Here is a 25,760-nt window from a genome sequence, read left to right as displayed (position 1 = left end):
ATATCAAAATTGTTTTAAACATTACTATAGCATTTGTCTCTTAATATGCATGATAAGTTTATTTTTTTGTGTTTCGCTTAATTATTAAACATTATGTTTTTTCATTAATTGTCCGTGTAATACACGGGTCTCAAACTAGTTTAACATAAAAGGAGATCTGATTTCATTAAGTCTTCAATATTATATAGTATGAAATATAGAAAAGATACTATTGTAAAAATAATAAAAAAGAAAAATTAATATCAAATTTCTTTCCACCTAAAATCCCCTTAAACTTGCATTTACAAGGATTTGAAGTTTTGAACCAACACTTTCATTTTAAAAATAGGATTTGAAGTTTTGAACCAACACTTTCATTTTAAAAAAGAGTGAACACCATACCACTAGACTATTAGATCATATAAAAAATACTTAACTAAAACAAATTCCAAACTTAAAACCAATCATATTTACATAATTACATTGTTTTTATTCACATACCAATAATAAAAAAACCGATGGTACGTAATTACTTTTCATCTGCATCTTTGGGTTACACACCAACCAAACACCTAGGGCGTGTTCGTTTCACAAAATTCGTGGGAATTCAAAGGAATTCGAATTAAAATCCCATGACATGGCGTGTTTGTTTCATTGGAATTGAAATCTTAATTTCAAATTGGTGTGTTCGGTTCAAAGAATTAGAATTGTAATTGAAATTCAATTCCTTCAGATTCTTTTAAATTAAGGAATTCCAAGTCATTTCAAAATGTGGAGAAATCTTTTCTCAAGTGGTTTTTTTTTTTGTTTTTTTAACCGAGGACAACGAATAAAACATTTTAGCTTTTTTACTCTTTTGTTTTTTATTTATATTTTGAGTTATGAATTTTTTATTACTATTTTTGAATATTTTTTTTGAGGGGTTTTTGATATTAGGGGGCGTTTGGGATTCCTTATTTTAGCTCCTTATAGCTTATAACTTATAACTTATAAGTTAGAAGGTGTTTGGGAAAATTAGGTTTTGTGAGTGTATAAGGTATAGGTTACAACTTTGTAATTTATACCTTATGCCTTAAATAAGTTATAAGGAGGTAAAATAAGGAATCCCAAACACCCCCTTAATAAAAAACCCATAATAAAAATTTAAATAATAATAAAAATAAAATCATAACGCAAAATATAAATAAAAAACAAAAAATCTAAAAAAATTAAAATGTTTTCGCCGTTGTCCTTGTTAAAAAAAATGATTCTTATTCATTTGTCAAACGAACATATTAAGAATGTAATTGGATTTCAATTCCCTCCAATTCCATTTCTTATTAGAATGTTCAGATTCCAAATCCAATTCATTCAAATTCCAAATCCTATGCAAATTCCAATTCCAATTTCATTCCGTGAAACGAACGCGCCCTAATGTTTACAATAACAATATCCGTCCTGTTTGAGAATAATATCTTTATGCTATTAATAATGTTTTTTTGAAAGGTTTTAATAAAAGTTAATGGTAATTAACATTCCTTATAATGACCGTATTTTGATAAAAATACAATCTGGGCTGGGCCTTTGAAAAAGCCCAACTTGTGGAGATCAAAATTTCTTCAGGAGCGTATTTCCGAATTTTAAATACACCAACGGTTGTTTCCCATTCTTCAACACGCTTCTATTCTTCTTCTTCATCCAAATATATTCATAAATCAGTTCACAACGAACGCTTTCAGATCTCGTAACTCTGGTATGTATGTTACAGTTTAACCATCCAATTAGTCTAGGTATTATTATTATTATTATTATCGATTAGTTCAAATTAGCATTCGAAACTGTTCGTTCTCCATGTGTATGTAATTCTAGGATATTTTTATTACGTATTTATGCAGTATGTGTATGCTTGTGACGAGTTAAGCTCCGATTAATCTAGGTTTTAGTATCGATTAGTTAAAATTAGCATTCGAAACTGTTCGTTCTCAATGTGTATGTAATATATACGCTTGTGACTAATTAAGCTCCGATTAATCTAGGTTTTAGTATCGATTAGTTGAAATTAGCATTTCAAACTGTTTGTTCTCAACGTGTATGTAATTTTACGATGATTCTGTTTTGTGTTTCCCATACACATTACATACACATTTCAAACTGTTCGTTCTCAATGTGTATGTAATATATACGCTTGTGACTAATTAAGCTCCGATTAATCTAGGTTTTAGTATCGATTAGTTGAAATTAGCATTTCAAACTGTTTGTTCTCAACGTGTATGTAATTTTACGATGATTCTGTTTGTTCTCAACGTGTATGTAATTTTACGATGAGTCTGTCTAGTTTTGTGATGAATTTAGCTTCGATTAATCTAGGTATTAATATTGATTAATTCAAATTAGTATTCTGTGTAATTTTACAATGATTTTGTTATGTGTTTTATGTAATCTGTACAAGTTTAGTTCCAATTAATTTAGGTATTAATATCAATTAGTTTGTTGTTTCTCCATGTGTATGTAATTTTACAGTGATTCTGTTACGTGTTTATGCAATTTGTATAGTTTTGTGACAAATTCAGCTCTTATTAATCTAGGTATCAATATCGATTAGTTGAAATTATTATTCTGTATAATTTTACAATGATTGTGGTATGTATTTATGCAATCTGTATAGTTTTGTGACAAATTAATATGTATATGTTTGTGACAAATTTAGCTTTAATTGTTTTAGGTATTAGTATCGATTAGTTGAAATTAGCATTCGAAATTGTTGTTTCTCCATGTGTATGTAGTTTTACAGTGATTTTATACAATCTGTATAATTTTGTGATATATTTAGAGGATACTATGAGAGAGTCGCATGATTAGGGTTATATGATTTTCCAATTTGAGACCTTGACAATGTAACTTGTTTGAGAATTTGCAGTGTATATGGCTTCTTCCTCGAGAACTCAAACTAAACCTAGTTCAAATCCTAGCGGAAAAGTCAGGGTTGTTGCGAGGATTCGAGGCTTCAGGGATCCGGAATTGGCATCTTCCTTGGCTGTAACATCTGTTCATAAAGCTGGTGATGGTGAACACTCTGAGAAAGTTACACTTTCATTTAATGATCAAACATCTAGGTATGCTTTATGTTGAAGTTGTATTTGTTTCTAATATAGGAAGCTAAGAAATTTATTATTCTAGGTTTTTATTTAATTTATGTTTTTTCAATTTGTAAGGTGTTTTGTGTTATTTTTTCAGCCGTAAACACGAGTATGAGGTTGACTATTGCTATCATCAAAACGAAGATGCTTCTGTTATGTTCTCAAAGGAGATTAAGCCTCAAATTGCAAAGGTTTTTGATGGTGAAAACTCAACCTTTATTGCATTTGGAGCAAGAGGCAGTGGAAAGACATGCACAATACAAGTAAACCTAGTCTTGTTTTTTATTTTGTATATGTTTATTTTTGGTTACCTATAGTTAGTACTTATCTTAAGTCATTTTTTGTTCTTTAAAGGGTTGTGAAGAAAATCCAGGTTTGGGGATGTTGGCAATGGCCGAAATTCTCAAAATTGTGGGAGAAAGGCATGCGGTTGCAGTATCAGTTTATGAAGTTTTACACAATCATGTTTATGATGCATTAGATTCCAAGAACCCTGAGGTTCATGTACTAGAAGGTGCTCAAGGGAAAATAATGCTTAAAGGGCTTTCCAAGGTAAGTCGAATGTTACAATATCATGTTAATGGCAATGATTAAACTTGTGTATGCGTAGGATTGGTACAATATATCAACATTCTAACATCTAAAACTTGTGACAGGTACGAGTGAAGACAATCCTAGAATTTCAAAAGTTGTACTTTAGTGGTGATACTTCAAACAAATCAACACAAAAGATGACACTTGAATTGCCAAGAAGAAGCCATAAAGCTCTAATGATACACATTTTAGCTTGTAATGAAGGAGGAAAGTCAAAATGCATTGGAAAGATGAACTTTGTTGACTTAGCAGGTAATTGTTTTACTTTTCGGTCTTTTCCACTTGATCTCCTTTTTATATTACTCTCATTTGTGTGACAATATTGTATATGTCAGGCTATGAAAATGCTAGGAGAAATAGCAGCGAGGGATCTAGCTTTATTGAGGGTACACAAATAAACAAGTCTTTGAATGCCTTCCTTAATGTTATCCATGCGGTCAATGCCAATGAGACACGTGTCCCTTATCGAGAAAGCAAACTTGCAAGAGTGCTACAAGATTGTCTTGGTGGAAATAATCATATATCCATGATTGTTTGCTTGGTAAGTTGGTTTCCTATCTTAGTCATTGTTATTAAATTTTCTGATTAAGTATTGTATATGCTCGAATTTACTAATTCCTATTTTTTGCCTTATTTCAGAACCCATTTTTTTGCCCAGATTCTATTCATGCAGTTACTTTAGCTTCAAGGTTGAAAAATGTAAAACCCGTATCCGTATTATCCTCTTCTGTGAAAAAGTTTTCCAACACTGTTATCCAGTTATCTACAAATAAAACTTCTGGTTTAAGTGTCTTCTCTACTACAAAAAGCCAAACCAACTCAAGGCTTCCTTTATCTGCAAAGAAAACCAATGTTGTGCTAAAAGGAAGGTAATATGAATTTAATGCTTTATTGCTTCTGATTCTTAAGACTTTTTTGTTTTTTTTTATCAAGTTTGTTTATTGTTTGGGCCTGAAGGAATCTTTTTGATGGCACGGAAGAAGCAAATGGTATTACGGAGAAATTATCGAGCATGGTATACTTCTATTAGTCACAACTCGTACACATATTGTACTATTTTTTGCATAGTAAACTAATATCATGTTTTGTATTATTTATGTAAATGCAGGAAAATAATCATTCAAATGTGGTTAAGTCAGATATTTCCAGTGGTGGTTCCATTCTACCTTATGTGAAGGAGGTATAGTATTTTATCTTGTGTAATTACCTTTCTGTACTAAATAATTTTATAACTATCTAACCTAAACAAAGTGTGAAAACATCTCTTGCATGTATTGTACTATTTTTTGCATAGGAAACTAATATCATGTTTTGTATGTATTTATGTAAATGCAGGAAAATAATCCTTCAAATGTAATTAAGTCAGATATTTCCAGTGGTGGTTCCATTCTTGTACCTTATGTAAAGGAGGTATAGTATTTTTTCTTGTGTAATTACCTTTCTGTACTAAATAATTTTATAACTATCTAATCTAAACAAAGTGTGAAAGTAACCACATCCCTTGCACATATTGTACTATTTTTTGCATAGGAAACTAATATCATGTTTTGTATGTATTTATGTAAATGCAGGAAAATAATCCTTCAAATGTGGTTAAGTCAGATATTTCCGGTGATGCGAAGGAGGTAAAGTATTATGTCTTGTGTAATTACCTTTCTGTACTAAATAATTTTATAGCTATCTAATCTAAACAAAGTGTGAAAGTAACCACGTCTCTTGCACATATTGTACTATTTTTTGCATAGGAAACTAATATCATGTTTTGTATGTAATTATGTAAATGCAGGAAAATAATCCTTCAAATGTGGTTAAGTCAGACATTTCAAGTGGTGGTTCCATTATTGTACCTTATGTGAAGGAGGTATAGTATTTTTTACTTGTGTAATTTTATTATCTAATATAAACAAAAGCTGTTATATATCGTTATTAATTTCATCACATTTTCCTTATTAAAGAACTAGTTATGGATTATATTTTGTAGGATGTTTTACAGATCCCAAGCAACTTCACGGAACCCGTTCATCATTTTAATGGTAAGACCTTTTGAAGATGTATGAAAACAATAACCTTTGTCTAGATATTTCATTTAATATTATAATTCTTGATTTACAGGTGATAACATAAAAAAGAATTTGCCCGCAAATGAAAGACAATCACTATCATTAACTACGCGTTTGATTAAATTACGTGAGGAGTTAAGACCCCTTTGCTCTCCAACTCCTTTGCCTGTGAGTGTAAGCAGACCCCTTGATCTGGAACCAAAAACACCCGTGACTACACATAAGTTGGAATTTTCAAATTGTCATTCGGGAACATTTAGCAAACATAACTCGGGAATGCAGGTTAGTTAACTATATATGTAACAAATATCATCTTGAAATAATTTAGTTTTATTTAACGAGTTGCTAATCATATATTATTCGCTTGTGGTTGTAGCAATCACTTGTACAAGACTACTTGCAGTTCTTGAATTCAGCTACCAAGTTAGTATTTTTTTTATTATATTTATATTGAAATTTCCATCTGTGCATTTTTAGGGATTAAAACACGCTAAACTAAAATCATTCTATTTTTTGTCTTGTTAATAGGGATGACTTGAAAGGATTACCGGTAACACTTTATTAATATTCTAAATTTTATGTTCGCTTTAATACAATTTAAGTACTAAAAACAATAGTTATTACAGGGCATTGGAGAGAAAAGAGCTACATACATACTTGAACTTCGTGAAGTATCTCCCGAACCTTTTAAATGCGTAAGAAAACAAACAAATTATATGCTATAAACTCATATCTTCATTTTGCAATTATTGTCTTAATATATTCTCTTATGTTTTTCATTTTGCAGCTTGATGATTTAGAGGAAATTGGTCTTTCAGCAAAACAGGTAAACACCACTACTACTTGTGTATGGTTTGACATTATGTTTGATTACTAATGTGTATATATTTATTCTGGCGTGCGCGCGTGTGTATAGGTTAAGACCATGATGAAGAAGGCCGCGGCTAATCTTTTCAGCTAGGAGCTATTGTCATATTCTCATATGCTAGTCAAAAAACCATTGAATACAGTTACTGCTTGAGATGGTTTTATTTTGAGTACATGCGTGCTTATATGTATGTTTGAAAATCAACTTTTAACTGTCTGCAAACTTAAAACCATATATGCGTGTAGGCATGTTTATATATATGTTTGAAATTAACTTTTAACCGTATATCTTATAATCTTAAATACCGGTTAACCTCTTTGTTTTAAAGTTACCATTTGAGCTGGTTTTATTTTATATGTTTGGAATCAACATTTAATCGTATCAAATCTTTTGTCGCACTAAAAAATATCAGGATCCGCAATTATATTTTCTAAAATTTAAGGATGAAGTTCACAAATTATCTTAAGGACGAGCAAATGGTACCGACTACTAGTATAGTCGTTACTGATTCTGAAGAGACATGAAACTAACCCGAGATAGGCATAGCTTGATATCTCAACCGAGAGTGGATAATCATCAATCTAACCCCTGGTGGGCTCAGATTAATGTTCTCTGGTCTTCATGATAAGCAAACTCACACCTCGATCTTCTTCTTCGGCGCGCTCGAGACCTGCCATGAAAGGCGGAGGAAGCGGAGGAAGTTGTGGTGACTGCTAAGAGTTTCCTCTTGTTTACAGACACACAAATATGTTGGAGGCCAAAGGTGACCATCATGAAGAAAACCCCATGGCGACCATCATGAAGCCCTATCCTTATTGGGTCAAACCCGGTTAGTGGTTACCTCCACAACCCCCAGCCCATTGGGCCTTGGTTAGTATATACAATAATAATGTAATATATACAACACGTAATGTAATAAGTAACGGTCGTACTTGGGGTCTAGTACCCTATCTCCACATATTCGGTACCAACTATTTGATGTTTTGGGATCGGTATGCTACCAGTTTGGTTTGACACTGGTATTTACTTTACCTTTGATTATGGTATTCAATTATCTTAGTAATGGTTTTGTTTGTTCGCTTTCAAATCTCAACTATTCAATTTTGGTTTTTAATGTTAAAATATAGTTACTAACGCTTTGGCTTACGGTTTTATTTGTCAAAGCCAGAGCGTGAACTCTTTAATTGTCATATATACCAAATCTGTTATTTAACTATTTACATTCATTTTTTCACTTTAACGCCCTCTTTTTCTTAAAATTTAAAACATAAATGCAAATAAATGTTTTTGATACTGGTTTAAGCTAGTAGGTCCGGTCAAGCCATCTAAACCAATTGGTTTAGTTCATTGTTTCTCGAGTCTATAATAGTGTAAACGAGTGTTTTACCCGGCGCGTTGCGCCGGGCAGGTGGTAAAAACCCGGTGGTGATAAACCATAACGTTGTCAGTCACGAGCGTTAAGGGGACAAATCGACACAATATCATTGGTTTCGGTTACAAGTTTCTATGCATGATGTGCAAGAGTGCTTAGGTGTTGTTTTTTTGTTTGTTTATGGTACGGACTTCTAATTGGGTAAAGTTTGGACCACACATTTATCTTTGTTTGTTATTTTGTTAAAACTTTTCAATGAGTGGTCCACATCAGACTTTTCAAAAGAAAGAGAGTACTTGAGGCCTAGTAATAATAAGGATATAAAAATAAGTATGTATGAATAGATGTGTTTGAATGGGGAATATAAACTTCGATTTTACAAATATTACAAAGCTTCTGCATTAAAGTAAACTTTGCATAGCGAAACCTCATGCTAACTATTATCTTGGAAATCTATAGATGTCATAACGTTGTCAGTCACGGGCGTTGAGGCGGCAAATCGACTAGTGGCGGATCCAGAATTTTTTGTCAGTGGGTTCACAGTTCGGGTGGGCTTGATGGTTCGGATTGGTTCGGGTCGTTTCGACGGTTCTGGTTGTTTCCACGGTTCAGGTTGGTAAAGGTTTATCACTTAACAAATATGATACAAAAGGAAAAACATTTTCATTATAAACTAGCTTTATACCTATCCCAATACGGGTTTTCGAAATTAATAATAGTCAAACTTAACAAACACGTTCACACAAATAAACTTAAAAACCGATTGGATACTAACAAGTGTGATAAAAACAATTAACAATGTCAATTTATGAAGCATGATCGTGGACTTCTGCCTAAATTGGTTTGGCTTACGCAAACAACTCCTCAGCCTTAACTGTTGGCTCGATTAATTATATGTACCTGGATCCCTAAAAACTAAATATTCAATATTTCGTCAAGTTACATATAGTTAATTAACAAAAATTCATATCCTACAAAACCAAAAACATATGGATTATAAAGTAAAACAAGTGTAAATGGTGTGCAGAGGTGTAACTATGTTCAGCGTTCTAGTGTGGAGAGAGGTGGGTAATAGAAACCAGTTAGAAAAATAAAAAAAGAAACTACAAGACAGAGATTCGAACCCAGGTTTTGTTGTGTGTTTACCATTAGACCATTGTTGCAATTTATTTATGGGTTCACTCAAAATTTATATGTGGGTTCACTTTCATATATTACATAGACGTTTTTTATAAAATCCGAAACTTAGTGGGTTCCCGTGAACCCGCACCCATACACCTAGATCCGCCCCTGAAATCAACGCAATGTCATTGGTTTCGGTTACTTGAATTCGACGCGAATTCGAACATTATCGGTTACGCTCGTTACAATATAGACACCGTTGGTAAAGCCTGAACAATAAAACCCAAAAAACTTAATTCGTCAAATTAACATATAAATCAATTAAATTATTCAAAATTTATCTAGTCGGTAAACCCGTGTGGTGGTAAAAGCTAAGTGTCGTTGATCCCAGACATTGAGATTGTAACTCGACACGAGTTCGGACGTCGTTTTCGGTTACTAATTTGGTTACAGTTCCAGATCTAAAACGGGATTAAAGGTATAAAAATTTGAGGCGGAACAACGGGGTGATGTCGGTTGGTAAAACCGGGCGTTGATAAAACTCGTGTGTTATCAGTTGCGGATTTTAAGGCTGTGAGTCTACACACATTCAGTTGGTTTACGTTATGTTCGTTTCGGTACCAGAAAAAAAACTATAATGTCAAGAACCAATTTGATGCCGCCAAGTGACCCAATCGACACTTAGCGACACCAAACTTGTTAAATGTTATATATAATTAATGTCAATACCAAACAAAAAAGACTAAAGTTTTAACTACTCGTAATAATACAATAGTTATTGATCCTAAATCTCAAATAATTATTATTTCATGAGTTTATTGTCAATTTTCATATAATTGAAAAAGTTGCATATTATAAGCTGTTAAAATAAATAACAAGAATAATTATTATATTATATATAATAATTTACATGTTTGGTGCCGCAAAACCCTTATTGGGCCACTTTGCGGCACGCTATTGGTAGTATTTTTTATTTTATTTTTTGTTTTTTATAGTTTCGGCTTTTAATGAACATAATGAAAATCTACCGAATGTGAATTTTGTTTTTGTTCTTTTTTTTTTATTATTTTGTTTTAGTTACGATATCGTGTCGAACGTGATGGAACACGACCGAATTCGCGTAGACTCACCGCGTTTTGTTTTAGTTCCAGTACTGTAACGAAAACCGACCGAATGCTGATTTTTATTTCTTAGCTCCGGTAGCGTAACGAACATGACGAAAACCGACTGAATTCGCGTAAACTCAACCGCCTTAACGGCCGAGATCGATAACGGTCTTTTACCAACCGGCACCACATTATTGGTCCACCCTAAGTTTTAGAATTTTTTTTGTTTTAATTTTGTTTTAGTTTCGATACGATAACGCACGTAACATAAACCAGCCGAATTTACGTAGACTTACCATATCAACGCTGGGATTACCACCACCACCCAGGTTTTAACAACCTACGTGGCGCATACTAGTTAATATTATAATGTTAATTAAGTAACGTATACCATATGATTCACATTATTATTATTATATCAGTCTTTTTAATACTCCCTGTTTCTCCTTTTATATTTATTTTTATTTATTTATTTTCTCTGTTCTATGTTTTTGTTTTCTCTCAATTAAGATTTCGCCGACTGCTTCTTCACAAACTATACATATACATATACATACATACAGCTTTCGCAATTATTATTATTATTATTATTATTATTACGATCGACTCAGATCGCCTTCAACACCTGCACACTGGTACGTTAAACTCTCTTCACCTGTTGTTAATGACAGATCACGTGATTAATTGACGTCACTTTAAGTTTGATCTGATCAATTGCCATTCTGCGTTCTTTGTTTGTTATTATTGTCTGTAATTATCATTATTATTATTATTATTATTATTTGATTCAGTTATTCTATATGTTAATTAATTAATTAATTGGATTGTAATTGATCAATTGTTGTAATGAAAGTCTCTATTTTGAAATTGCATTCTAATTATGTAGCAATGTAGGATCTCGTATTGGTGGTTAGGTTTGAAATTGGTAGGTTGGCCCGGCATTGTAATTAGGGCGTTTTTCGGTTGATTAACATTGAAGCTGCAGGATTTGCATAATTAAGTAAAAATGTAGGATCTCATATCGGTGGTTAGGTTTGAAGTTGGTAGGTTGGTTCGGCATTGTAATTAGGGTGGGTGTGTTTCTGACTTTCTGTTGATTAACATTGAAGTTGTACGATGTGCAACTGGATAGGTATGCAACATTACAAGTTTACAGCTCCATCATTTGTGCATAAAATGATGGTTGGCATGAAAGTGGGTAGCGAAATGATATTCTACTTGTAGATGCGGATGAAAGGCGTTTTTTTGGTCGGTTAACGTTCTTTTAGTTGTCTTCACAGATGGCAGTGGGGAAATGTTATTTATCTGGATACACATTTCTGTTTTGATTATGTTCTATGTTTATTTAACTGTGAAAGTGCTTCAACGTGTCATATGTTATAATTTTGAACTGTTTTAGAGATTTTTGGGCAACCATGTTTTGGTGATAGTGTTAGGTACATAGGATGGACATCATCAAGTCTTCTTTGTGTAAACAGCTGATGTATGTACATGTACTGTGTTTCTGTTTTAGGGAAATGGAGGAATCCATTCCTGCAGCAGCCTTAAATGACCGGCAACTCATTGGACTTTAGTCTTGTGGTTATTTAGTTAGCACATTTGTAAAATGAACCTAATTCCCTTGACCCTTACATCCACCTATACCTTCTGAACAGTAAATGTGCATTTATTTCATTTGGTTTTTTGGTATTGGTGTAACTGAACATGACATGACAGGGTGATTTCATATTTCTAGAAGAAGTTTAATCATTTTTTTATCCATTATTACTGTAACTTAATCAAACTACACATTTACTGTTGCATTGTCACAGATATTATGATCAACCTGATAATGTTCAATATATCTTTTATTACTTTTTGTCAAGTGCATTCATGGTTGACATTGCTAATGTATGATCTTGTTATTCTTTTATGCAGTCCCGGTGTGGAGAAAAGTTCCTTTAGCGTAAATGCCTGTTGCAAAACTTTTGGGCGCCAGTAATCCAGATGCCATGAAATCAGATGAGGGTACCGATTCCTTGGATACTTTAATCAGGCAAGCTGTTGGGAAAGAGCCGTTATTTTCATTCTCAAGGACCGGTGATAGCCCAACTCAGTGGATACAGTTGCTTCATACATTTGATCAGCCAGGTACAAAATATATAAATATCTGTCACTAAAAGTTAACAGCATTAAAGGGTGCGGTTCATAATTTATATGTGTTTGAATGCTCTTATGAATTAGTAAACCTATGAGAATGTCTACCGTCCAGGCTTACGGTTCGTGATATCTTGAAAAGAAATATTGTTATAAGCTGACAGTGTTATCTTTTTAATGTGTATAGATCTTCCTGGTTGGCCTTTGCTGACTCCTATGAAGGTTCAGTTGCAGAAGTGTGATAAGTGTTCACGTGAGTTCTGCTCAACGATCAATTATCGGAGACATATAAGAGTGCATCGCCGGTCCATGAACTTTCATAAGGTTTCGTTGTCTTACTTGAATATACACACTAATATGTCTACCTGATTATAGTTCTATTTGCCTTGCAGTCCCTTATTCATATAGTTTTCTTTCTTTATTGTTTAGGAGCCTCAGAAGTACAGGGATTTACTAGGAGCACTTTGGGATAAAGTAATCTTACATTGTTGTATAAAGGCTTGAAAATGTCTTTTGCCACTTCCACTTTACTCACCAATGTGTTTTTTGCAGCTCGATGATGACAACGCTAAGGATATTATGTCTTTCAAGGATGTTACACTTGAGGTATTGGGCTTTAAAATTTTTCCTTGTTTCAATGTTATATTTTTATTAACTTTGGCTTGTTAATATGCCTTTATATATTAGTAGGATCATGTGGTTATATAAATTAACTTTTTGTGCTATTGTTTTTTAATGCCCCTGCCATTTAGGAAGTTCCAGGCTCTTCTATAGTAAAGAATATTGCAGCTAACTTACAAAAGCCAATTTTTCTCTCTCTTCCACAAGTATATGTGAAGGCTGGCTCTGCACTAGTGGTAAAATGCTCTTTATATTTTTTAACATTTTATTTGCTGCTTTTACTAGTTTTATACGGTTTTAATGTTTTATACGGTTACTTGCAGGATATTATTCAAGGAAGACTTTCCATGCCGCGAATCACCTCTCAGGAATTATTCAGTGTTCTTGATGATGCTAGTGAGAGAACATTCCTATGTGCCGGAACAGCCGAATCATTGAAAAGATATGTTTTCGACGGGGAAGCTGGAAAAATCGGTCTTGAGATGAAAAATTTAATTGCTTGCACAAGTTTTCTTGTTGAACAAAAATTGGTATATTATTTTATTTTCTCATTTATTAGTAACACATTATCAAGATATGATCCAAAATGAAGCTTACAACATTTTTATGATTAATCGTATATTTTGAATCTTGTTAGGTAAAGGCGTGGCTTGCAGACAAAGACGTTGAAGCATTGAAATGCCAGAAGTTGCTTGTAGAGGAAGAGGAAGCTGCTCAGAGGAGGTTTGTGTATATGCGTTTATATTTTATATAATTGGGACGGTATAATAATATATAGACTGGATCCATATTTTGATGATATTGACATAGGCAAGCTGAGTTGTTAGAAAGAAAAAGACGAAGAAAGATTAGGCAGAAAGAACAAAGGGCAAGGGATCAGTCTAATGGCCTGAAGGTGGAGTTATCCACTGCATCTGATCTGTCTGAGAGCGTCCTGTCAGCAGAGAATTCCAGCCGTCAGATCTCTCCAGATATTGATCCTCTCATTCCAGATGGAAGCACAGGTTCTCCCTTCGATCATATTCAGTTATCAACCAACGAAGAAGCCTTAGATCATTCGGATCATGCTGCTCTTGAACAACAGAAGATGAATAACAGTTCACAGCATTTCTTTGCCCGACGGCAGGTTCCAAAGTCGCAAAGAACTGGTTGTAACGGTCGTCATAATAATCAGAATGGCAGTTTTGTAAAATGGGAACCAGCACACAAGCATAGGGAACCGAGGGTTAATAATAATAATAATAATAATAATAATAATAATAATAATAATAATAATAATGGCGGTAAGATTTGGACTAAGAAACCTAAACCAGAAAGCGATGTGAAATCCAGAGTTCACAATGATGCGAATAATCAAACCGGGGAGAACAGCTGTCATCTGATGATTGGTTCCATATCTGTTACTGTGAGGAACAGTGCGAGTCAGCAGCACGTCAACAGTACGGTTGCTGAGTGTCAACAAAACGACAAGACGGAAAACAATACAAAAGGTGGTCAAAATGTCCCCAACCGAACTACTCTTAAGCTTTGGAAGGCCCGAAATGACAACAGAGGTCAATTGGCAGATGTTAGCAAAAGTCAAATGTTGGAAGAGGATGTGACATCAGCAAGAGGCGTTGACCAAACTTTGACTACTGAGAGTTGTCAACAGTCGGAGTTGAATGGAAACGACAGCGAGGATACCAATGTCTCTAACGTACAAGTGGAAGGCGGTGATAAACTAATGAATCTTTCAGTTGATGCAGCAAAAGATTTTCTCTCCCAGAGTAAGCTTAATTATTATTAGGGGTGGCAATCATGTCGGATTGGTGGGTTGACGGGTTGATAGGTTTCGGGTTGGCGGGTTAGCATGTTGTGTTTCTTCAACCCTAACCCAACCCATATTTTTATTTGTGTCGTGTCGTGTCAACCCATTTAAATTCGTGTTGTGTTCGGGTTGTGTTTCGGGTCAACCCATTTTACGTTCATATACAAATAGGAGTAATATCTATTGACTTAGTAATAAATTATTAAACAATTAATTACTATTATTCATATAAAACTTGTTAATAATTTGTGATAAATATAATTTTTTTGTGTATTTATCTTTCATTCCCTAACAAACATATGTTCACATATTTAGCTCATGATAAGAACAAACGAATGAAGTAACCCGAGTACATAGAGTTAGAACTAATAAAATGAAAATGTTGGAAGTAAAAAGTTTAAATATTTTGATATATGAAAATTTAAAAATCTAAGTAGTTAACTTTACAATTTAAACTTCTTATCTCTAAAATCAAAATATTAACTTATCTAAAATTGTTAAACGGGGTAAAATTTCAACCCACTTTTTAGCGAGTTGGGTTCGGGCTGACCTGTTTTTTAAACGTGTCGGGTTCGGGTTGACCTGTTTAAGAAAATGGGTCGTGTCAGCTGACCCAAAACCTATATTTTTTTCGTGTTGGGTTTCGGTTCGTGTCGGGAATTGACACCCCTAATTATTATACCCTATTTTTCCAAAAATGTTTTGGGTCTATGTTTTTCTCACAGTTTATTAATATCTGGTGATTGATTACGAATGCAGGATGGAAAGAGGCGGTTACAGGGGACCATGTGGAGTTGGTTCTAACAACACCAGCAGCACCTGAATCACCGGTGCAACTTGGTCATCCGGAATCAGATTCTGCAAAAGGTCAAGCGGATACTTCGTCGGTTCATGCAAATGCTAAACCCAAGTTTAGGAACAAGAGTATGAAGACCAAGTACATTCCAAAACAGAGATCCGTTTACTAGGCGTTGAATTGTTTTTTAGGTTCGTCTCTCATTATATACCTAATGAAAAATCAGTGATGTGTAGTTTGATCTATTAACTTCGAGACTGTTTGTTTACATTGTTATTAGTCAGAGGTACCGGTCGGTCTCATCTTTTCAGAAAGATTTTACCATAAAAAGAGAGAAAGCGATGTTTTCTTAGTTGATTTTTTTTTTTTTTGCTTCGTGTGCTCTCTTTTTGTTGGTTTTGCTGTCGGATAATGCTGATTTTTGGGTAGCTTCAAGTCGTTTTTATCAGCGCGTTTATGGCTGTGTTTTTCCATATGCTTGAGCCTGTAGTTTTACAGATTTATGTTGTGTTTGCCTTTTAATGTGTTTGTTGACCTGCCCATTTGTAACTTAAGGTATTATAAGCATGCCTTGGCTTTTTAAAAAGGTAATGTTTAAATGTTTAACTACATTTGATTTATATACTAAATTTTTCAAACATCACTCATCAGTTAACATGTGACTGGCAAAAACCTAGAATTTATATATTGTAAAGAGACGACAAGACGGTGAAGAACGGGTCAGATGATTTGATCGTAAATTTGATTCACGATAGTCTTAATCTTCACTTTCTTTGTCTACGGCAATCTCTCTAATGAAAATCGGTTGATATGGTTCGATCATAATGTCGTAAATTATTTTTGAATGATAAGAATTTAAGAGCATGCGGAGTTACTTCTAAGGATTAGGAGTGTTATCTTGTTTAATTGCCAGATAATAGTTTGAATTACTAAAATCTAGTTCATCTATATTTTATAAATAATTAGCAAATAGTTGTATTTAAATACATGGTCCTGGCTCACTTTTACCGAAGTTATTACACTTTATGAAAAATAGTCACACAAAAAGCATTATTTTCAACAACAAAATGTGGGTGTTCCACAAGTAAAAAAGGTTTGAAAATAACATGTAACAAAATCGAAAGTACATCTCATAAATAAAAATATTCTATTTGCGTAACATGTAACAAGCCCCATGGTAGATTTGGGTTACATTAATCTTTTTTTTTTTTCAAATGGTGTATTTTTATAAACACAAACACCCGTAATAACCTCCACAACCTGGAGAGAAGCTCAACACAAAACAACTACATGAAAACAAAATTACACTAATTTGACCATTTTATTGATCTATACTGTGTCCTATTAAAGCCAAGAGATTTAATATCCCAATTATCTCTTCAACTTTCACTTCCATACCCTTAAAAACACTTTTTCGTTTCTCGCCTTCCATATACTCCAACATGTAATGTAATCCCACTCAATACCCTCAAAAACACTTTTTCGTTTCTCGCCTTCCATATACTCCAACATGTAATGTAATCCCATGAACGCCTCTTTCTCGACCTCTCCAAGCTTGATGGACTTATGAAGCTCGCGTAAATATCTAACCAAAAGCCCGAAAATTACACCAACGACTTATGTGGTCCCACAATATTGCCGCAGCCAAGCAACCCGAAAATATGTGGTAAGCCGACTCCTTTCCAAATTCACAAAAAGCACTCACTGTTAGGGGCCTTTATATATCACACACTGGGTAGGAATGATATTCATTTATGCCTTCCAAACGTGGTTGTTACACTTCGCCGAGAGCCCAATTGCTCCACCTCATTACGTAATTGTTTTTCAATAAAGTACACTGATTTTTTTTATTTTTAATAAATGAAATTAGCAGGCTAGGCTCCATGTTTCCCCTTATTGGTACATGAATCTTAAAACTGAGTTATAGACATGAGATAAAAATTAGTTAAACGAGTGCTCGTGTTTAATACTTATGTTAAGCGCGTCATCTCTAACCTATTCAACCCTATAACACCCTATTTAAATGTAATCCAATTCTACCAATTAAAGATAAAACATAAACACAAGTGAATCAAAACTGTTGCTTCAAATAAAGTTTTGCAGCTCTAGTAGACTGCAGTTTCCATGGTGAGTTTCAAAGTCTGGATAATTTTAACTCTTATAAATTAACAAGCGCCCAATCACTAGCAGTCGCGATAAACACAAGTCAGTAAGAATAAACGAGCAAAAAACAAAAGTCGTTTAAATAAACACGACGCAGAAATCATGAAAGTTCAAAAGATGTATTCGAGCTCTTAACTATCCTATGCTTTCAATGGAGCATATAATTTCTGCCTGCATGCCTACAAAATTTAGCCTCTTTAACCTAATAAAAACATCCCTACAAAAGTAGATCATGATGCATTATGAGAAATGACGGGCTCCGCTTCTCGCCCCGCCTGTAACAACATAACACTGAATAGTTAAGACTATTTTTCGAGTTTGAATATGGCAATAAAAACTAACAATTATTATACAGTTAAACCATTGCTATTACTTCACAAGGTAAAGAAAAAATACATACCTGTTAATAAATTACTAGATGGTGTAAGGTTCCTATTTTGACCAAACCGAGTTCAGTCTTTGAGCAAAATCCTCTACTTCCCTGCACCGGAAACAAATTTCACAAGATAAATAAAAAAATTGAAAAAAAAAAGAAAAGAAAAGAGTTTCTTGATATAAATTTGAGTCGTTTAAATTAAACAAACCTGTCAAGTTGTTCCCTCAGTGCAGGATCCAACCCGTCATCAAAATCAGACTCGGCAGAAGCATATCCAAGCAACTCTGAACATATGATTTGATTGCGCGCGTCTTCAATCTCACTATTATGGGAAGAAGACAGACTATCCGTTTCCTAAATCATGCAATTAAAAGTGATAAAAGCATTACAATATAACGAAAAATTTATTTACTACCAAATTAAGGATTGGATACCAACCTTATAATTATTCTTGTTCTCGGTGTTGGGAGAAGGATCCTTGCGATGATGCTTTCTCCTACGGTTTCTCTTTTTGTTCTTGGCAGGCTTAACGCCTTTGGAATCTGAAAGCAGCAGAAAGTTTATTAATTTGCAAGTATTTCATACGGGTTGAAATAAGTTAAAAAATAGTCAGGTGGAAAACTGAACGGAAGACGCATGTAAAAACAGTAATCAACCTTCATCTCCACTGTTTATGAATGACAACAGATCATCAACAGAACGATCTTCAACAGGCTCCTCTTCAACTTCAACATTCTGTAACACACAAATGGAGTTAATGTTATAATAAAGTTTTCTGGTCAACTGTCGTTGACCCAAAATGTGAAAACTCATCCGTTTACCTTTGATTTTTCTCTAGCTTTCAACTGTTTTCTCTTTCTTGCATACAACCTATTCAAAAGACGGACACGTGAATCATCCGTTTTAAACTTAATAGGCTCCAACTTCTCTTCCTGCAATAAACAGATCCCGTTAAGTCAAATAAAACTGTCTAATCTCATATTCTTTAATGAGAAAAAAAAAACATTTTATCTTTTACCTCCGTAAGATCATCAGCAATATGAAACGTCTCACGTATTTCCTCCGCAGTTTTGCCTGAAATCATCCTAGCAATTGCACAGCTAGTAAGATCAACCAGCGGCCTAACCTGAAGGCTATCTGCAGCCGACACTAAATCACACAACTTATTCGCATCCAATCGCATAAACTTTTCATCAAAAGTTTTACGCTCCTGCAGAAACACAAACACAAATAACATATTCAACATTTAATCTTCAAATCATCAAAAGCCTAAAAAAAACGAGACAAATAGAGCGAACCATAGATTTCACAGACCTTATTAGACCGGCCTGCAACTTGATGAAACCTGCAATAATCAAGTATTAATCCTAAAACCGCAGGAGTAACTCTGTCAGGAAGCTTTATAGCATGATTTTTGGAAGATCCCATGCTTTTATGAAAGACTTCTCTACGTATCATCGGACAAAACATTGCAACTTCTTCTTCCACTTGTTGAATTAAACCATCCGATGTTTCCAGCCAAATAAAAGACTTCATCTTGATTGACATAAACAGCAAACAAAACATTTATAATCACAACAAAAAAATTTCACAAATCACAACCACATGCTGAATTCATGATGTTGTATGTAGAGCTGTAAACAAACCGAGCGTTCAAATAACTTTTCGGAGGGAAGTTCGATTAACTAAATGAACAAACTCGACCAGAAGCTATGTTCGTTCACTAATGTTCATTTGCGTCAGTTTATTAATGTTTGTTGTTTACGTCTGTTCATTAAAGGTTTTTAATTTCTTTAATAGCTTTTCTAATCCTATCATATATATATATATATATGAGTATTATGTGATTAACTTATATGCAAAATGAACACTTTTGCACATGAATGTTAGAAAAGTTCATTTCTTTAATGACCGTAATGACCGAACAAAGACAATAAATCTCATTATTTTGCGTCCGTTCGATAAAGTTCGTTACGTTAACGAACCAACACGAACAATAAATTCTGTTAATTTCTTTAATGTCAAAAAAGCTCAGTGAAGTGAATTTATATTAATTCGTATCCATTCGCTTGTGTCTGTGAACCGTTCACAAACAAGTTTATTCCGTCAACGAACCAACACGAACAATAAATTCCATTCTCTTAGTTGTTCGCAAACCGTTCGCTTGTCCAATAAAAACCTTTACAAACAAACATGAACCACAAAACCTTATTCGCTTCGTTTACAGCCCTAATTATACATAACTATTACAGTAAGTAAACATAACACCAACAATAATAATAATAATAAATAACAATAATAATAATAATAATAATAATAGTAATAATACCTCTGGTTTGAGCATAGCCATAATATGCGGTTGAAATAATAATCAATCAAAGCAATGACAATGGATTATTATTATTATTATATAATAATATAATATACGCCTGGTGAAGTAAGTGATTAGCTGCCGTTAAATTCCGTCGACGTATAATCATACAAATCCCTTGCCACAATCAATGTCAATAATATTAATAAATTAGGGCAAAATATTAGGGGATGATAAAATTATTATTATTATTATTATTATTATTATTATTAAGTAAAATGAAATTAATCGATACATATACATATACATATACATACCTTGAATTGAATTGAGATTGTAAAGGTTGATCTGGTGAAGAAGGATTTAAATTATAAATATGAAAAATGGGAAATTGATTCAAGTTTAAAATTGCAGCTAGGGTTTTTTTTTTAATTGAATTTTTTTTAAAGTTTTTGGTATTTATTTGGTTTTTTTTTTTATTGGTATGAGATGATGGGCTTTAACGTGTTGTTTTTTTTTTTTTTTGAACAAAAAAGCTTGCATATATTCATTCCACCAAACCAATCTCTAAGCAAGATGCAAAAGAGAAGGCATCACCAATTACATCACCAAAGATAGAATCAAAACAAGTTTACATCAAATTTTAACCATCTATCTATTGACAAATTTTTCCACCTGGATCTATGTTTCAGATTAAGGAATGAAGTTTCCTTGATGTCATCCAATATCTTCGAGACCGAGCAGGGATTATTGTTAAAAATTCTTTGGTTGCGGTCACGCCAAATAATCCACATTCCAACCATTACAACTGCTACCATTGATTTTTTCCTCCTGTGTGAGAATGCCGAATCCTTTATCAACTGGAAAGTGTCTTTCACCGAGCTAGTAAGAGCGAGATTTGGGCACTCCAACCAGATTCCCAAATGCCACCAGATGCTTTTGGCAGCCAAACAATTAATAAGAAGATGATCAACAGTTTCATCAGCCTATCCGCATCTTGCACATCTTCTATCTTGCAGATTTATGCCCCGGCGTTGTAGTTCCGAAACCGTAGGAATTCTACCATCCCAAGCCTTCCAAATGAACATATTGATTTTTGGCGAAATCCAATTGCACCACTTCATGACCTGATTATGGACGCTGCCAACGACATTGACTGCTATATCTTCCCTTACTGTTTTAACATTAAACTGCATTCCACCTTCAGAGACCCAGCCCCAAGTGTCTGGCCTGCTTTTTATTGGAGCATTCGAGAGGCATTTCATAAGAGCCGAGAACTCCCTCCACTCCCCCCCAGTCTGCGGTAATGAGATCCAGTTCCAATCCCATTGAATTTGCTCACCCACCCGCTTGTAGTTGTTTTCAATTAGTGCATTTTTATTAAGAGCTCTACCAAAGCAAAAGGGAAATTGATCACATAAGGGGCTGTTTCCGGTCCACCGGTCAAACCAAAATCTGGTTTTGTTTCCGTTCCCCACCGAGCAGACGAGTTTATCGGTAAGATTCATGCCCTTTTTCTGAAAGTTCCCTGCAATTGCACCAATGTTCTTTCAACTTCCTGAAGCTCCTTTTTTTAGCGGGATAACATTTTTTCTCCATTTGTTACCGTGGATTGCCTTTATAACGTGTTGTGCAGGTGGCGAGTAAGCTTGGCGGCTGGCTGGTTGTGGATAATAATTTGGGGCTTTATTTTCTTTTCTTTTCTTTCTTTCACAAACATCCTACCTAGTATTATCAACTTTTGTTAATTAAATGTTATTATTATTACTAACAAAAATTAAAAGAAAATTTTTCAAAATACCCATTTTAAAAGAAAAATATATTATTTGTCTCTTTTTATTTGGAAAAACTCAAAATGTTCAGGCGGCAACACATTTACGAGTTTCAAAAGCCAATAATAGCATGTCAGTTGGATAAAAAGAAGGTGGCGTCCGAGACTATTTTAAACTCAATTTCATCGTTCATGACGTATCTCCATATTTTGAAGTTTGTAACTTGTCTATATGATATAATTTTATTTAATATTAGGGATAACTTTGTATTCAACTTTTAATTAGGTCACACAAATTTTAATGTATCTTAATTCACTCAACTAAAGATTTTAGCTCAATTAAGTCACTCAACATTCAATTAATGTTCTAAACGTGTGGTTGGGTATGATTGGTTATAACAAAACTCGTCAATAGACGGATTTGGTTCAAAACATGTATCCACCGACGCGTTTTTGATGAAAACATACGAAATATTCAAATTAAAAGGGTCCTTTGTATTTATTTAATCTAAACTAGACTATTTTGGGATATTTTTATAATGAAAGCATTTTTAGTTTTTTTAATGTATTTTAGGGGGTGTTCATCAGTGTTTTAAAAACCGGTTCAAACCGGCCGGTTGAATCGGTTAAACCGGATTTCGCACAACAGGCTGGTATTTTGAGTCCGGTATTTTTGGCTGGTTTGCCAGAACATCGTACCGGCGGTTTTTGTCTAAAATACCGGTTTTTACCGGCAAACCGGTTTTATGTCCGAGAAATTTTGGATATTTGCGGCCCATATTTTTTAATATTACTTTTAATCCAACAATTAACATTCAAACGTGTAAACTTTAGGACTATTTTTTAAAAATTAAGTGTTTTTGCATTATTTTTTTTAATATGGATTAACTTTTGGATTATTTTTTGTTACGAAATTATTTACTTTTGGGTTATTTTTAGATTGAAACATCACTTATAGGAAATTATTAGGTAAATTATTCAACCGGTTGAACCTTCCGGTATTACCCGGTTCAACCGGTTGTACCATTTTTTAGCCCAATCCGGTACAAGTAAAATACCGGTTTTTAAAACATTGGTGTTCATCGAATCGAATATGAATTTTTATGTTAAATCGAATCGAATAATCTGAATAATTATTTATTTTATGGCATTTGCATTCGATTAAATGTTGAACTATTCGATTCGTATTCGTATTATATGCCTAATTTGGATTTTGAATCGAAATCGTATTTGAAACTCGATTTCGATTTGAATTCGAATAAATTCGATCTAATTCAAGTTCACCTATGCCAAAAGCTTTGACAACCATAATCATAATTGCAAAACACGCATATAAATTTAAAGTAGCCATAATATCACATGATAATAAGTTCAAAACTAAAGTATAAATAGTCTAAAATTCAACATATTCGAAACGAGAAGTTAATAACACCCGTAATAGTATGGGCTAAGAAACAATAATATGGCTTATTGGGTTTAATTTTAATTAATTTGTAATAGACATCTATTATTTATGGATTTGACACCAATAAAAAATTTAATTAATATGTATATATATATATAATTTGAATTCGAATCGAATAAAAAATCATAAATTTGTATTCAATTTATATACTTAAATACGAATCGAAACAAATTCAAATTTTATAATAACCGAATTCGAATCGAATTTTGAATGTTTCAAATTCGAATCGAAATTTGAACACCTTAATGTTTTGTATGTGTTTGTAACTATAAAAACTTTTGTCTCCCTAGTTCCTATATACAGTCATAACTTATTTCATGTTAAATATGAAGTAATCACTTAGTAATTACTACGTTTTATACTTTTATATTGCTATTCTATTTTAAGTCACCATTTCAACGGTTACAAGAACTAGTGACAGTGAAAAAAGAAGAAAAAAAAAAACTTTTGTGGTTTTCGGCTTTTCGCATGTTGCGGTTTTAAGGATGAATTCAAACACACGTTGGGGTGTTTCTCAATTTTGTTCTTAAGACGGGTCCCACTAAAGTCATTTGTTTTGTATGGACGCTGATTCAATAGAGAAGCTAGGCACTGACGAAACCTGGGCGAAAACACGTGGGGAGCCGGACTCAAATTATATGGAGGTTTTCATAAACGAGGGGAGAGGCTCAAATTTTTGGTAAAAAACGAGTACATTTACACTACGTATATAAATTTTCGGGTGAAAAATGGACTAATTTACACAACCACGTACAAATAAAATAATAAAGAAATCTAATGACTATTAGGTGATGTATTTCTAGTGTTATTTGTATAAAGTTTTCAAAACATAGTTTAAGAAAATACCCCATAAGCTTTTACAAGCATACATATTTCTAGTAATCATTAGTTATCCTATCATCTTATTTCTATTAAAAAATATCATATACTTTTTTTTATATTCAGCTACGTGGATTAAGGGTGTTTAAAATCGAATATTTGAAATTTTGAATTCAGATTTGAGTACGATGTTGGCGGTTATTCTTCACTATTGTTTCTTGTAGTACTTCCCAATGATCCAATTTCTTATGGTTTTCATGTATTTATTTTAAGTTTTTAACAATAGCTTGGGTAATTTTTAATGCAATTAGTCTCAACTCTCATCTATATCAAGTTATATTTATTTTCACTCATTATATATATATATATATATATATATATTTGAAGTATAATATTGAATCCATTGTAAATATAAACATAGATATTACATCAATATAGCAGGTAGGCGGGCAACAAGCTGCGCCGCCACCCCTTTCTGAATTGCAAACCCTAACATGCTAAAGACATACCCCTGCCCCTTTGGAGTCGACACATTGCTATGCACAACCTGTTGGACCCTGGTTAGGAAACGGATAGCTTCCGGTGCCAAGGAGCCAAATGTATCAAAAGCCAGAGGGACAAAAACATGTTGGTTCTCTTCGCAGGCTTTAGCATGTTTCTCCACCTTCTTCGTTTCAGCCCTTTCCATTGCTTGCCCAGCTACAAACCCATTATCCCTCAAACCAGCTAAGGGAGATACCCCTGTGAGGTCAACACAAACGTGTTTTCCCCCGGCCCAACCAAAGACGAGCAAATCTGCCGGTCGTAGAGTGAATCTCCCTTCCGTGGGGTCTGTAAGGAAGTTTACGGGGGCTTCCTTTTTAGCTGATATCCCAGCTCGCCTTAAGATGTCCCAAAGAACGTCCCGCACCCAATCATGTCGGTATTTGAACCCAGGCATCTCCTTACAATGAACCGCATGCTCTCCGAATTTATCCAGGCAAGCCTTACGGCAGATCGGACATGTTTCGTCTTCTGGGTACATTGGGACCATCAAACGGTACTTAAGAATGGCCCTATACTCGACCGCAGACATGCTTTGGCCCAAGCCATCAATCGGGATAACGGTCAGAAAATCTTGGGCATGAGGACCTTGTAAGCATTCAATAACCGCCTTCTGTCGGGGGGACAATCCAAAAACTTCTCCCAGGCTCTGAGCGATTTTGCCAAAAAGGGCATTCGCCAAAGTTTTTTGAGGCTTTGGTGGGGCGGTGTCCATATTAGAGAAACCGCCAATAT

At 33.9% G+C, this 25,760-nt stretch overlaps 3 protein-coding genes across 4 annotated transcripts; 2 read left to right on the top strand and 1 right to left on the bottom strand.

The window, feature by feature from the left end:
* The first annotated feature begins 1,502 nt into the window (after nucleotides 1-1,502).
* On the top strand, nucleotides 1,503-6,932 carry LOC143627040 (kinesin-like protein KIN-10C). The gene is made up of 20 exons (XM_077096941.1): nucleotides 1,503-1,508; nucleotides 1,678-1,711; nucleotides 2,876-3,071; nucleotides 3,193-3,358; nucleotides 3,450-3,647; nucleotides 3,752-3,941; nucleotides 4,025-4,230; nucleotides 4,329-4,558; nucleotides 4,647-4,704; nucleotides 4,798-4,869; nucleotides 5,025-5,099; nucleotides 5,261-5,314; nucleotides 5,476-5,550; nucleotides 5,671-5,722; nucleotides 5,802-6,031; nucleotides 6,126-6,172; nucleotides 6,278-6,299; nucleotides 6,376-6,444; nucleotides 6,537-6,575; nucleotides 6,666-6,932. Exons 1-20 carry the CDS (start codon nucleotides 1,503-1,505, stop codon nucleotides 6,708-6,710), a joined length of 2,064 nt encoding a protein of 687 aa, XP_076953056.1. The 3' UTR covers nucleotides 6,711-6,932.
* A 5,120-nt stretch (nucleotides 6,933-12,052) lies between these two features.
* LOC143627071 (uncharacterized) lies at nucleotides 12,053-16,107 on the top strand. Its single transcript, XM_077096966.1, has 9 exons — nucleotides 12,053-12,347; nucleotides 12,541-12,677; nucleotides 12,783-12,827; nucleotides 12,906-12,959; nucleotides 13,106-13,210; nucleotides 13,298-13,504; nucleotides 13,612-13,697; nucleotides 13,785-14,740; nucleotides 15,541-16,107. Exons 1-9 carry the CDS (start codon nucleotides 12,167-12,169, stop codon nucleotides 15,747-15,749), a joined length of 1,980 nt encoding a protein of 659 aa, XP_076953081.1. The 5' UTR covers nucleotides 12,053-12,166; the 3' UTR covers nucleotides 15,750-16,107.
* Nucleotides 16,108-18,128: 2,021 nt separating this feature from the next.
* LOC143627012 (SKP1-like protein 21) lies at nucleotides 18,129-20,870 on the bottom strand. Of its 2 annotated transcripts, XM_077096920.1 has the most exons (9): nucleotides 20,745-20,870; nucleotides 20,446-20,604; nucleotides 19,431-19,652; nucleotides 19,135-19,326; nucleotides 18,938-19,048; nucleotides 18,773-18,851; nucleotides 18,555-18,658; nucleotides 18,325-18,470; nucleotides 18,129-18,221 (listed from the first exon to the last, which is right to left on the bottom strand). In XM_077096920.1, the coding sequence occupies exons 2-9, from the start codon at nucleotides 20,464-20,466 to the stop codon at nucleotides 18,173-18,175; spliced, it is 924 nt and encodes a 307-aa protein (XP_076953035.1). In that variant the 5' UTR covers nucleotides 20,467-20,604; nucleotides 20,745-20,870; the 3' UTR covers nucleotides 18,129-18,172. The 2 variants fall into 2 exon arrangements, with proteins under 2 accessions (XP_076953035.1, XP_076953034.1); XM_077096919.1 differs by lacking the exons at nucleotides 20,446-20,604; nucleotides 20,745-20,870 and having other exon boundaries at nucleotides 19,431-19,731.
* Between the last annotated feature and the right edge of the window lie 4,890 nt (nucleotides 20,871-25,760).

Source organism: Bidens hawaiensis, unplaced genomic scaffold, assembly GCF_021521415.1.
Source record: "Bidens hawaiensis isolate Kalapana, Puna unplaced genomic scaffold, B.hawaiensis_p1.1 tig00004595_1, whole genome shotgun sequence".
Taxonomy (NCBI): Eukaryota; Viridiplantae; Streptophyta; class Magnoliopsida; order Asterales; family Asteraceae; genus Bidens; species Bidens hawaiensis.
Note: the sequence above shows the minus strand (reverse complement) of the source record. Positions and strands in the feature narration are given on the sequence as shown.

Bases quoted from the DNA above. Each gene is read 5' to 3' on its own strand.
- LOC143627040 (XM_077096941.1), top strand. The intron at 1,712-2,875 runs GTATGTATGTTA...GAGAATTTGCAG, and splicing joins TTTCAGATCTCGTAACTCTG to TGTATATGGCTTCTTCCTCG. The intron at 3,359-3,449 runs GTAAACCTAGTC...TGTTCTTTAAAG, and splicing joins GAAAGACATGCACAATACAA to GGTTGTGAAGAAAATCCAGG.
- LOC143627071 (XM_077096966.1), top strand. From the start codon at position 12,167: ATGCCTGTTGCAAAACTTTTGGGCGCCAGTAATCCAGATGCCATGAAA. The intron at 12,960-13,105 runs GTATTGGGCTTT...CCTGCCATTTAG, and splicing joins TCAAGGATGTTACACTTGAG to GAAGTTCCAGGCTCTTCTAT. The intron at 13,698-13,784 runs GTTTGTGTATAT...ATATTGACATAG, and splicing joins GAGGAAGCTGCTCAGAGGAG to GCAAGCTGAGTTGTTAGAAA.
- LOC143627012 (XM_077096919.1), bottom strand. From the start codon at position 19,682: ATGTTTTGTTTGCTGTTTATGTCAATCAAGATGAAGTCTTTTATTTGG. The intron at 19,049-19,134 runs GTAAAAGATAAA...TGTTTATTGCAG, and splicing joins TTGCTGATGATCTTACGGAG to GAAGAGAAGTTGGAGCCTAT. The intron at 18,852-18,937 runs GTAAACGGATGA...TGTGTGTTACAG, and splicing joins AAGCTAGAGAAAAATCAAAG to AATGTTGAAGTTGAAGAGGA.